Here is an 11,511-nt window from a genome sequence, read left to right on the forward strand (position 1 = left end):
CCACGTTTGTAAAAATCCCAGCTAACCTAGATACCAGCCAGCAAATTAGAGCCTGTAGAAATTGCTTCATCAGTGGCCAAATGCACTTTGGTTGTCGAGGAGGAAAGTGTTTTCATACACAGCACTGGTGATTGATTTTTACGGTCTTTAGTAAAAAGCAGGATTTCTCACCCCTATCCTTTCTGTTTCTGCCAGGCCTGCTAGAGACCCAGCTGAGCAGGCACGATCAGATGCTGAGCGTTCACGACATTCGGCTGGCTGACATGGACCTCCGCTTCCAGGTTCTAGAAACTGCAAGTTACAACGGAGTGCTGATTTGGAAAATCCGAGATTATAAACGGCGGAAGCAAGAAGCAGTCATGGGGAAGACTCTGTCCTTGTACAGCCAACCCTTTTATACCGGATACTTTGGCTACAAGATGTGTGCCAGAGTTTACCTGAACGGAGACGGCATGGGAAAGGGGACGCACTTGTCTCTGTTTTTTGTCATAATGCGTGGAGAATACGATGCTTTGCTTCCTTGGCCCTTCAAACAGAAAGTGACTCTCATGCTCATGGATCAGGGACCGTCTCGACGTCACTTGGGAGATGCTTTCAAGCCAGATCCAAACAGCAGCAGTTTCAAGAAGCCAACTGGAGAAATGAACATTGCGTCTGGCTGCCCAGTCTTTGTGGCTCAAACTGTTCTAGAGAATGGAACGTATATTAAAGATGATACTATTTTTATTAAAGTCATAGTGGATACATCGGATCTACCAGACCCCTGACATACACTGGGGGAGGCGGATTAAACAGAAGGCAACTCCGTTTGGGGGTTTTATATCAGTTTGTCTTCAATCAGAGGTCCTAAAGCTCACAGAACCACCTTGTGGAACAGATGGAAGAGTTTGAAGGCATAACTGCGTAGGGTCCAATTGCGAAAGTAGCAACACATTAAGAAATCATACCATGGTATATTTTTTAATAGAACTAGCAACACTTGAGCTCTGAAGAATCACTTATCCTTCATCAGGGAAGTGATTATGGTCAGAGAGGATTTTTTTAACTTATTAATGATCTAGTCAATTGGAGGTGAAAAGACATATACAGTATGTGCTGAATCAATTACTGACTTTTTTTTCTCTTAAGCTAGAATACAAGAAAAACCCTTCACATGTGGGCTAGCTGGAAATTGTCAGCATGTTAAAAGAAGATGAAGTAATGTTACAATTATGATATTCTTTGAAAAACTGAGGTGCAATCTTGTCTGAAATATAGTATATTGTCTTTTTAAGGCCTCATCTGGTCTCTGTTTTAATAATTACTTTGTCAGAAGATCTTGGAAAAGTATCCATGTCTTCTCAAAAGTATCTGAATCAAAATCATATTTTTATTTAAAGTTCTATTGTTACAAAAAACATTTTATTTTAAAACTGTTGATAGACTGATATTTCTTGGAAGAAAAAAATAGAAGATATCAAACACTGGTTATCACTTGTGATAGGAAAAAAAAACTATTCAATTCTGTTATTTCTCTTTAGAAATGTAAACCTACAATATATGTCGTAGTTAATGACACTATTTCAAAATTAAGGAAAAAATCACTCATGGATGCTGTGCATCATTATCAGATTTATAATTGTTTTCACCCTAAAATAGGGCATTTGTTGAACTTTGGAGTTCTAAACGGAATCCTGTACATTTTTTAAAGTTCTGCCCCATGCTTTCCAATCAAGCTATATATGTTGCACATTATGCTGTCAGCAGTATATAGTATTTTCAGTATTGGGGAGGAGGATTAGTGCTGAAAAAAGCCTCTATGTTTGTTCTGTACTAGCAGCCATTGCTTCAAGACAAACCAGCAATGTCCTAATACAGTGATGGTGGCTTGCATGCATACATGTGCCTTAGATGTGCTGTGCTGCTTATAAACCATAGCTTTTTATTCAGATTAATTCTGATATCTGAAATGGTAGTTTAATTGGACTTCAGGCATAATGTTTAGCCTTGTCTTCAGAGCCCTTAGGTACCTTGCAATGTATGAAACAGAAGCCAGAGCCCACTCCTTTGGCTTCTGCAGCTTCTATGACTTGGCCATGGTGGAATCCATCCTACTGAGGTGCCAAAACGTTATGCTCAGTGCTCCTATGGAGCTTGGACTAGACAGACTCCATGGCCACTGTGAAGGCAGGTGACATTTTTCCTCTAATGCCTGTGGCTGTAAGGTGGCATCACTTGAAACGAATCCATCTGAGAACTCTGGGGCTGTGAATATGGATGCTCGTGGCAGCTTCTCATAGCAGACAAGCATCCTAATGGGGAATGCATGGGCTTCTTTCTTGTAGCAGCCTGAACTGCAGTGGAAAGCATTTGCTAGCCCTGAAACATGCTGACTGCAACCTGCTGTGTTCATCTGCTTCTATTTAATAGCCTGTGACAAGCAAGTCCAGAGACACAGCCTGACTGTGGTGCTCTTTAAAATCCTGCTTAAGCAGAGTGGGCTTGCACCACTGTGTTTTCAGCCTTCATGGGCTTGAAAAAAACTATTGCATCTCAGCCTTTTATGTCAGGCTGTATCAGTTTTCTGCTTTTTCGAGGCATAGTCACAATTTTTGTCTAAGGTGCAGTTGAATTCATGCCTTTGTATTTCAGCTTGTCTTTGCCGTTGTCTTTTTTGGCTGTGCCTTCACACACAGTGCCTGCAAGAAGTATTTATGGATATACAATGCATGCTAAGTGGTCTTCATGGGTTTTCCAGGCACCTGCTAGAATACTGCCTGCTGCTGACTGTCCTGACCGTCGGCAGCAACTTGTCTTCCTTTTCTTGCCTTCCATTGTCCGGGTACTGTACTCCCTCTATGGTACGTGGCTGTCAACAGGTGCAAGCTCAAATGTGGAGGCACCTGCTAGCATTTAATTTCTAGCACGGAAGGAGGATGTTCTGCACAAGAGATAAATATCTATAGATATACCTGCATCTATATCTCTAGATATAATTGTATGGCACTTGCAGTTTTATGCAGGCTGCATAAGTAAACCCATCACTTACGCTTTAGGGCGAAGGTTCGCTCGACTTGTGTCATTTTAATAATTGTGAATGTAGGCAGCTGAGCTTTTGTGTTTGTGCATCACAGAATTTTACTGAAAACAGGATTCCCAAGTGGAAATGTCCAAAGGACTCTCCTCCCATTGCTAATGCATGTCTTGTAAAATTAAATGAAACCGTTTGGCCATCTCAAAACAGTTTATATCCTGTTTCAATCTGGGACTTGGAGGAGATTTCTAGTATAAGCAGGGCCCAGCATATTCTGCAGATTTGTGACTACAGTTTCCAACTTCTGTGACAGAATTGCGCTTCTAAATCCAAGCTCTTTAAAAAGAGGAAGAATAAAAGCATTTCCAGCCTTGGTGATTGAAAGAGGACTTTGAAACATGCGAATGTGTAAACCAATAGGGAAGTCTTCCTGAGTCTGCACACAGCCTAAACTAGTAGCTTTAAGAGATCTGAATATCTCGTCTTGGTGGGATATTGACTCAGAAACTTCACAGAGAAGTTTAAATATGAACACTGCTAACTATCTAAATGCCGATCACTGTAGCAGAAACATCAGTCACTGTTGTATTTCACAGATCTCTATGCTGCTTTCCACATCTCCCAAGTGCCAAAAAGCACCAGCTGCCAGAATCTTCAGCTTCACTTGGGCAGCTTTTATAATGCAGTAATGTGCTATCGATATAAAAATATTTTTGCATATGTGCTTTTTATCACAGTTAATAAAATGGAGGCCTACTGCACTTATTTTTTAAAACTACATGAAGCTGCCAGAGAATTTCCAGTTTGCCAACCCTGCGTACTGTGAAATCCAGGATCTTGCTACACAAATTAGACACCGCCTGCTGTGGAATACCTGAAGCCTTGACTGTAACACCCCTTTCTCCGCAGAACTCACAGGCCATCTCTGTAGAGTTCTTACTGTGTACATAGAAATCGGTTTCCTCTGCTTTCCAGCAAGGAGTATGTAGCATTTTGTGAAAACAAGGCCACTGTATATTCTCTAAGTTGAAAGGAAAAGATACCTGGTGCTTTACTCAACACTTTTAAGTTATTTAACTGTTTCTCTCATCGCTGAAATGCCCTTTATCCTTTTTCTCTTTGTTCCTGACTGAGGTATCCAAAGTTTTCTAGGGCCTGTCTGTTTAAAGTGATTGGTGGGACAGCACCCTACCCCCAAGGTATACTCTTGAATCCTGGCAAACTCCTGGGGGCTGCCACTATTGCAAGGGAGTCCCAGAGTATTTGTGTTACTTTGAACAGAGTTTGTTCAGTGCAACCATATTGTCCTCTACTTAGTAATTCTTAGCAGCACACGACTGAAGTCTCTTGCTGGTGTTCTTTCTTCACGGTGACGCTCCAAGTTCTGTACAAACCTCTCCTGTTTCCAGCTTCCTCTAGGGAGATTCCAGTGTGTGACAATCTGGATGTTGCCCTTTGCGTGCACTCTTCAGCACAGAGTGATGAGTGCACCTGTTACCTAGTCTTGAATCCTAAACAGGATGAAACCTTTTGGGTGTTTAAAGACCAACCTGCAATTATGATGCATGACCATGTCTGTATTGCTTCTCTGAGCTAATTAACTGGGGTCTTGTTTCAGTTACTGTCTACACGGTACACCTTCAACTGCTGACTTACAATATGCAATGTTGATTTCAGCCTTGTACTGTAATTGTTGTTCTTCACAAAGAGAATGTGCAATAGGAAAAGGGAGTGGTGGGTGGCATACTTTTGATGGAAAAAACACGCTAGATTTTTAAAAATACGGAAAAAAAAAAAGAAATGCAGTTTATTTCCTTTTCTCATGGTGGTTTCTACTTGGAAAAGGAAAGATGAAGATATGTGCCTGTTTCTATGCCTGGTGAATTTCTCAAATGCAAAGGTAATAGAGATTTGTGTTAGCTGGGATTTAAGTGTTGAACCCACGAATGTTAGGTTGTGATTGTATCGCTTCTGTTTCCTCAGCTTGCCACGATTATGGCTCACGGAGGTGGAGTTTAAAAGCTACCACCTATTTGTATCTGTATTCCATCACCTGGGATAGGCATTTCACCCAACAGTGCAGGGTATCTGTTGATATTTTGTCTAGTTTTTAAAACTCTGGTGCTCTTTGGTCCAAGACAGAGAAGCGTGTAGGGAGTGACAAGGAAAGTTGCCTGCACTGCAGAAGAGTGAAAAATGTGACTGTAGTATTGATGCCTTTGATATGATTTAACTATGCAAATATACAAATAGGTGAGGGGGGGAATTCTTGGGTTGCATACCTAATCTCTTAGATTTTGCTCTGTAAATTTCTTGTATGTGTGTAGGTACATACATATACACACAGACATGCATGCACATAAATATGCAAAGTCTTTTCTTTATGTAGAAGTGATGAAACAAAACCCTTTCCTCCAAGTTATACTTGATCAATTGGTGCAAATATAACTTGCTGCTGCTAAGGGAGGATCTTGGCTAAGGGCAAACTTTGGTTCATATCTTTCAGGTTTGAACACCTGTATGTAGCAAACACTTGGTTCAGCTTTTCTGAAGACTTTGAATTGTAATTTAGGACACATGTTCTTCCTCATGCTCTGATAATTTGGAGATTCCTGTATATTGAACAACTGCAGTGATGGGCAACTTTTTAATTGCAAATTATTTCCTCTGCATTGGAACAAAAAATGGTAAAAAGCATCTGGACCTCTTCCCTGGAATTCCTGTCCTGTTCAGTCAATACCTTGAACTTCTGGTTGAGCTAGAAGTCAAAGCCACTGCAATAAAAATGATTGGTTTAACAGTTTAATCTGAGAATAGTTTTTAATACTGTGTACAGTGTATAGCAAGTGCTATTTCTCTTTTTTGGAACAAGGAAATCAAGGATGAGATATGATTTGCCCAGAGTCACAAAAGGAATCTCCTGGAGCTGGGACTGAATGAGAGGTTCCAGTTCCCTGGTATTATCTCTGAATCACGAGGTTTTACTCTTCTAATACATTTGTCCCTTAATGGAACTGGAAAATCAGTTGACATACCCTGAAGACCCACATCAGGACAGTAAGGGCTAGAATTAAACATACAAGCTGTCGTGATTTGGGGTTGCACACACGTGGTGGCCCAGACGTGCAGAGTGAAGGCCAGCACAGCATGTCAGTGTGAGTAACAGCAGCAAACACGTGTCCTGCTCTGTTTGTTCAGAATCATCTAACAACACCAGTCTCGTTTGATGCTCCTCTTAACTAAGGAGGGAGAATACCATTGTACAGCAAAGTGGGTTCATCTTTGTTCTACCAGTCAGTGTGACTGACCATTTCTTACTTGTGGGGCTTTCTCCCTTTTTCTGTAAACCAAAATCTGGAGGGCTTAATTGTTCTTTCTTGCCTCTTAATCCAGGCCTTTGCAGAGAAGCACCAGATAGGAAGGCTGTGGAAAACTTTGGACTGCTGATTAAGGGACATCCTCTTAAGATTTAGAAGAGTAGAGTTATACAACACATAAGGGATCTGACTATTCCTGTTTCTCTTCTAATATATGGTCAAGACTGCAGCTTCTGTCTTCCATTTCATGACATCAGTGTAGATATTAGGCTGTGTTTTTCCATTATTTTCCCTCCAAGTTAGGATTAGTTCCTTAGGGTTCAAGTAAGTTCTGAATTTCACAGGTAAGCACCTGAACCAAAACCCTGGATTCAAACATCCCAGACTTGATGTGGAACTCAAATCTGGATCCCAACTCTGTGGCTTACTAACCTACCCATTCAGGGAAGGGTTTGTTGTCTCTATGTGGTGTTTGTGTTTTTGGTCCTTTGGAACTAAGCTTTTAATTTGGTTGCCAGTTCTGCAAGGACTTTTTAACTTCTTAGCGATGCCGGTGTTCACACGCTCCATTGCTGGCAGTGCGATGCGTAGTGATAAAATTTGACTCTGTCTAAGGGTTACTGAGATAAACCAGCATTATCATTCGTAAAGGTCATTTTCTTGCATAGTGTTCCGAGCTTTGTATTTGAATATAGCTCGCACCTGAAAGGACACATCTTCCAACTATGACCTGCATCACTGGCAGAGAGTTGTGTAATCTGTACTTGTGGAATGGGAAGGTACAAGCTTCCATCGTTGCTGATGCATCGTGTACTCCACCTATTTTGTTTGTCTTATAGCTGTTGTTCGGTTAATACTTCTTTTTTTTCAGTTTTATAGAAAAAAAAAAATGGGGAAGTTCAGGATTTTTTCTACAAGGTATAAAACTCCAATGAATTAGTGGTGACTAGAGAGCTGTGAAAAATACCCCATTAGGAGATGATGGGCTAAATGTAGGTCCATTTCTCATAGACAAGTAGGATAACCTTTAAGATGCATGGAACAACATAATAATCGGGAAAACTGAAGCTTACATTTGTTTCCAAGAAATTCTGTGAGAACTATCTATGGAAAAGACATCAATGATTGAGAATAATGTACAAATTAATGTGTTTGAAACTTGTGTATCCATTTCTTTAATCTCATACTCTTCAGTGAACGGTACACTTGTGTTCAGTTTTATGATCAAAAACAAAGACCAAAGAAGGCCAGCCTCATTTGATTGTGTATATTCTGCCTGTCTTAATTATCAATAGCTGTAAGGATACAGTGCAAGTGATCTGGTAACCAGTGGTTCTCGTCCTTTTATTTTAGGGGGAAAAACAATTTTAAAATGTATAATTTATTGCTCAGCAATAACCATGTTGTTAAAATAATTAAAAAAGAGTGAATTAGCAACATGTCTTAATTTCCCAATAGCATTATTATATGTTGTATTTCAGTTTACTGTATATTGTGTTTTTGTATTTATTTGTGTTTGGAGGTCTTGCTATGTCTTTTTGTGTTTAAATGCTAATAAACAAGGACAGTGTGTAAGAGTGTAGAATGCTGAACTCTGAAATGCTAAACTGTGTTATTAAAGGAAAAATAAATAAGTAGGAAATCATATTTTTTAAAAAAACTTGGTGTGTTGAATTTGAATGACTACTGTTCACTTGTAGATGGCCAGGGTGCATCCTTCCTCCTCTGTGAGCATGCTGCATGTTGGCTGTTCAGTGCTTTGGGCTCACACACCTGATAGAGCTTTACTGTGGCATTTCCCATCCTCTGCACAGGTAGCTTGCCATAAATTCAGTCAGAGTCCTATTTTCCATCTGCTAACTCTGCTGGAATAAACCAGGTGATGGTGTTCATCCTAACATCAGAGTTGAGAGATCTTGTGCAAACAGAGTAGAAATAAATGGGATGGCTTTTCATGCATTTGGGGTACACTGCTTTCCCAGAGAGGTGTGGGAGAGTTGAAGCATAGCTTAAATGTTTAAAGATGTATATATCTTAGTTTTTCTTCTCTTGTGTCATTAGTGACTCTTCTCAGCTCAGAACTGCATGGCAGGTGTGTGCTTGAAGTCACAGAACATGATGCAGTCTGTAAAAACACCAGTCAGTTCTGGAATGAGTGGAGCAATATTTGCACCACGTTTCAAATTCAGCCTAGGGATGAAACCCCTGATCCCCTGTGGTGTTGTACGAAGTATGCAACTTCTACTGAGCACCACTGTTGTCCCTCCCACCCCTTTCTTAGTGAAATTGCAGTTTCCCTTCCTTCCCATCACTGCAAGGGTGGAACTGGGTTTAGCAATGTGTTCACACCCAAGACTGCAGTGTCTTGGCAGAAGCCACCGCCGCGTTGCTGGCACTGCAATGGGAGAACAACCTGGCCAGCCCATCCTGGTGTTTGGAACAGGCAGAGTGAACGTGCTGGGCAGCCACGTTCCATGAAATGGGGACGCCAGGGAAATGGCAAATGCAGGCAGGTGGGCATGGTGAGAGGGAAGGGTGGCTAAGAAGTGCCATCCTCACCTCGTGCAGAATGTGCTGAAGTAGACATTGCCTTTGCTGCTGAAAGCAGTCACTGTATGTGGCTCTGGATGCTCCGACCTCTGCTGTCCTGCTCATCAGCCTTTCCACTCACACTCCCAGCGTTGGCACTTGAGGCTGCACTGCCTGAAGCTCTTCATAGCTCTGCTGTGGAGCATGAAGGGGTGGTGAGCTTCCTTGTCTTAATGAAGTGGGTTACCTTCCAGCAGAGTCCTCTGGAGAGGAGACTCCTCCTCCCAAATTGGGGAGCTTGGTGCTGCTCAGATGTGACACTTCCGTCATTACAAAGCAGCAGGATATGCAGAGAGGAAACAAATTGCTTCAAACGTGAAGGTAAACACTAATTCTCTCCTCACCTCCCTGCTCCTCCTCCCCCATAATCGAAATGGCACGTGGTGCCCTCCCTGGCTCCAGTGAGGCTTTGTAAAAGGTTTCTTCTTCATGCCAGGTCCCAGAAGGTAACTGCCAGGTTCGTGAGGTCCTTTCCTGGTACTTAAGGTGACATGAGCAGAGTGCCAGCTCTGTGAGCACCAAGCAGCCAGGGAGAGCAGGGTGAGGAGCTCCTGGGCTATGGAGGGTGCTGTCTGACAGGAACGCTGCCAGAGCCTGGACTTGCTGCTAGGGACATCTCTTGGAAGAAATGCAAGGGGTTTTTTTAAAGTTTTTGGGAAATTTTCCAGAGTTTCAAACCTTGGGTTTGCTTGCTGTCTGGTAAGAAGTCAGAGGTTTTCAAAATGTTCAGTCCTGTGTATCCATGCTTCCATGTGACCAACTCCTGGAATTGTCTGAGGAATGGGGAAATACCCAGCACTCAAAACAAGTGGTGAAAGAGGTGATTTCCCCCAGCCTTCCCCAAAACCAGTTATTTCATGAGTCAGTTGTGTGGCTTCTTCCTGCATGCCTAGATTGAGCCCTGGAGGCTGTTCCTGTCAAGTAATGTGTCTGGCTTGTTGTTTGGCCAAAACAGATGAAAACCCAAGTATCTTCCCTACCCTCCTTGACAAACGTGGCACCTGGGGAGGCTGAGCCCATTCAGATCCCTTGCTCCTTCAAGTGAGTCTTTGGCAGTGAGCACTGGACCTGAGCACATGCTCTGGTGTGTTCTGTAGGCTCACAAGAATGGGGAATGGCCCACGGCAGGAACTGAATTCCCACTGGCTTGGCTGGCAAACCCAAAAGAGACCTCAGGGACTGACTTCCACCCTGAAGGCTGCACCTTGGCTTAGGCAATGTTTGGGCACAGCTGGTTTGGTTGCAGCTGTGTTTTGGCAGCATGGCTGTGTGAGTGGAGGTGGGAGCTGTTTGCAGACACTGCTGTGGACACTCAACGACTGCTCTGTGCCAACGCAGAAGCTTTGCAGAGATCACATGGATTTCTACCAGGTATTTCTACCTGGCAGGCAGAAGTGGCATCTGCCTGAGCATACCCTGTGCCATCAGCCTGCAGGAGCACAGGGGAGGTGTGGGCCTGTCCCCAGCCACAGCCCCTTTAGCAGGTGTCCCTGCAGGGGTAGGTAGTGATGGCTGGTGAAAGGCGCTCAGTTTTTCCAAGGATAAAAAGAAATCCCAGCCATGCCCAGGGTTGGATGGAGTGGGCTGGTTCCAGTGGCCAGCAGCTTGGCCTGGGCTCAGGGCTGAGAAGCAAACCTGGTTGCTCACAGCCCTACTTCCACAGCTCTGTAGCTGCTCCTTGCAGACACCCCTAATCAGAAGCTCTTGTTCCCCCGCTTCACACTACAAGGTAAGAAGTGAGTTGGAGTGTGGCTTCCAAATGTGATCCCCTCCAGTGGCTTCTCCTGCCTTGCTGCCCTGAGGGTAAGCTGTGGCTGCTGGAGGCCTGTAAGCGCTGGGTGAGTTTCTCTTGCTGAATTGGTGTGGAGCTCCAAAGAGAGATTGACTGGATATTCAGCTTCAGCTCCTGACCAGCCCTGAAATGAGGCTGTGCCTCTCCTGGCAGCACACAGAACTCCTCTGACACCAGAGATTAGTTCTGGCAGTATAGATGGTGCTGTTGCATCCAAGACTATGTTTTTTTTTTTTTAAATTAAAGGAAATCCCACGTGGGGATTTTATCTGGTTGATGCTAGGGGCTGCCTGAATTAAGGGCAGCCATGAGAGGCTGTCATTTGCTAGGGCCTTTCTCCTCATTTATTGAAGCTTAGCTTCACGTTGAAGCCATCAGCAATACTGCACTGTGCCAAGGAGACTGGCAAACATTGTGTGCCTGGGTACAGCCCAGCTCCCACAGGGGGTGCCTTCAGCACTGGGGGTTTGGAGCCAGCTTTTGGCACACCTCTGGCTTCTCCCCCCTCTGTTTGAGGCCATAGCATGTAATATGGTCACCACAGAATAATTTTTCCATGCATTTAATGACTTTCTGGGGATGGTGCCATTGCTGCCTGATGTCCCTGAAGGGCTTTAGGAGGTGGCTCTGCTGGCTGGCTAAGGGAAGCAGTATTTTTGGCTTTGATGCCCATTTATAACTCAAGGCTGGGAAGGTGAAGCATCCACTGAGAGCTGTTTTCCCTCTGTGGTGGCGATGTGCTTGCCCTCCCCCAGGGGCATTGTGGACAGCCAGAACTGGGGAGCAGAAGGATGGGCAGG

The 11,511-nt window shown here is 43.5% G+C and overlaps 1 protein-coding gene across 12 annotated transcripts in view; it reads left to right on the forward strand.

The window, feature by feature from the left end:
* Window positions 1-7,990, forward strand: part of TRAF3 (TNF receptor associated factor 3) — a 69,618-nt gene extending 61,628 nt beyond the window's left edge. For all 12 annotated transcript variants that reach the window (XM_088057522.1, XM_088057531.1, XM_088057530.1 and 9 more), the window contains one exon: window positions 196-7,990. In XM_088057522.1, the coding sequence (XP_087913648.1) occupies window positions 196-767 (572 nt within the window). In that variant the 3' untranslated portion in view covers window positions 768-7,990. The remainder of the gene's footprint in view (window positions 1-195) is intronic.
* The last annotated feature ends 3,521 nt before the right edge of the window (window positions 7,991-11,511 follow it).

Source organism: Pseudopodoces humilis, chromosome 7 (assembly GCF_049639895.1).
Source record: "Pseudopodoces humilis isolate 2021_Gansu_Grassland_sample_001 chromosome 7, ASM4963989v1, whole genome shotgun sequence".
NCBI classification, from domain to species: domain Eukaryota; kingdom Metazoa; phylum Chordata; class Aves; order Passeriformes; family Paridae; genus Pseudopodoces; species Pseudopodoces humilis.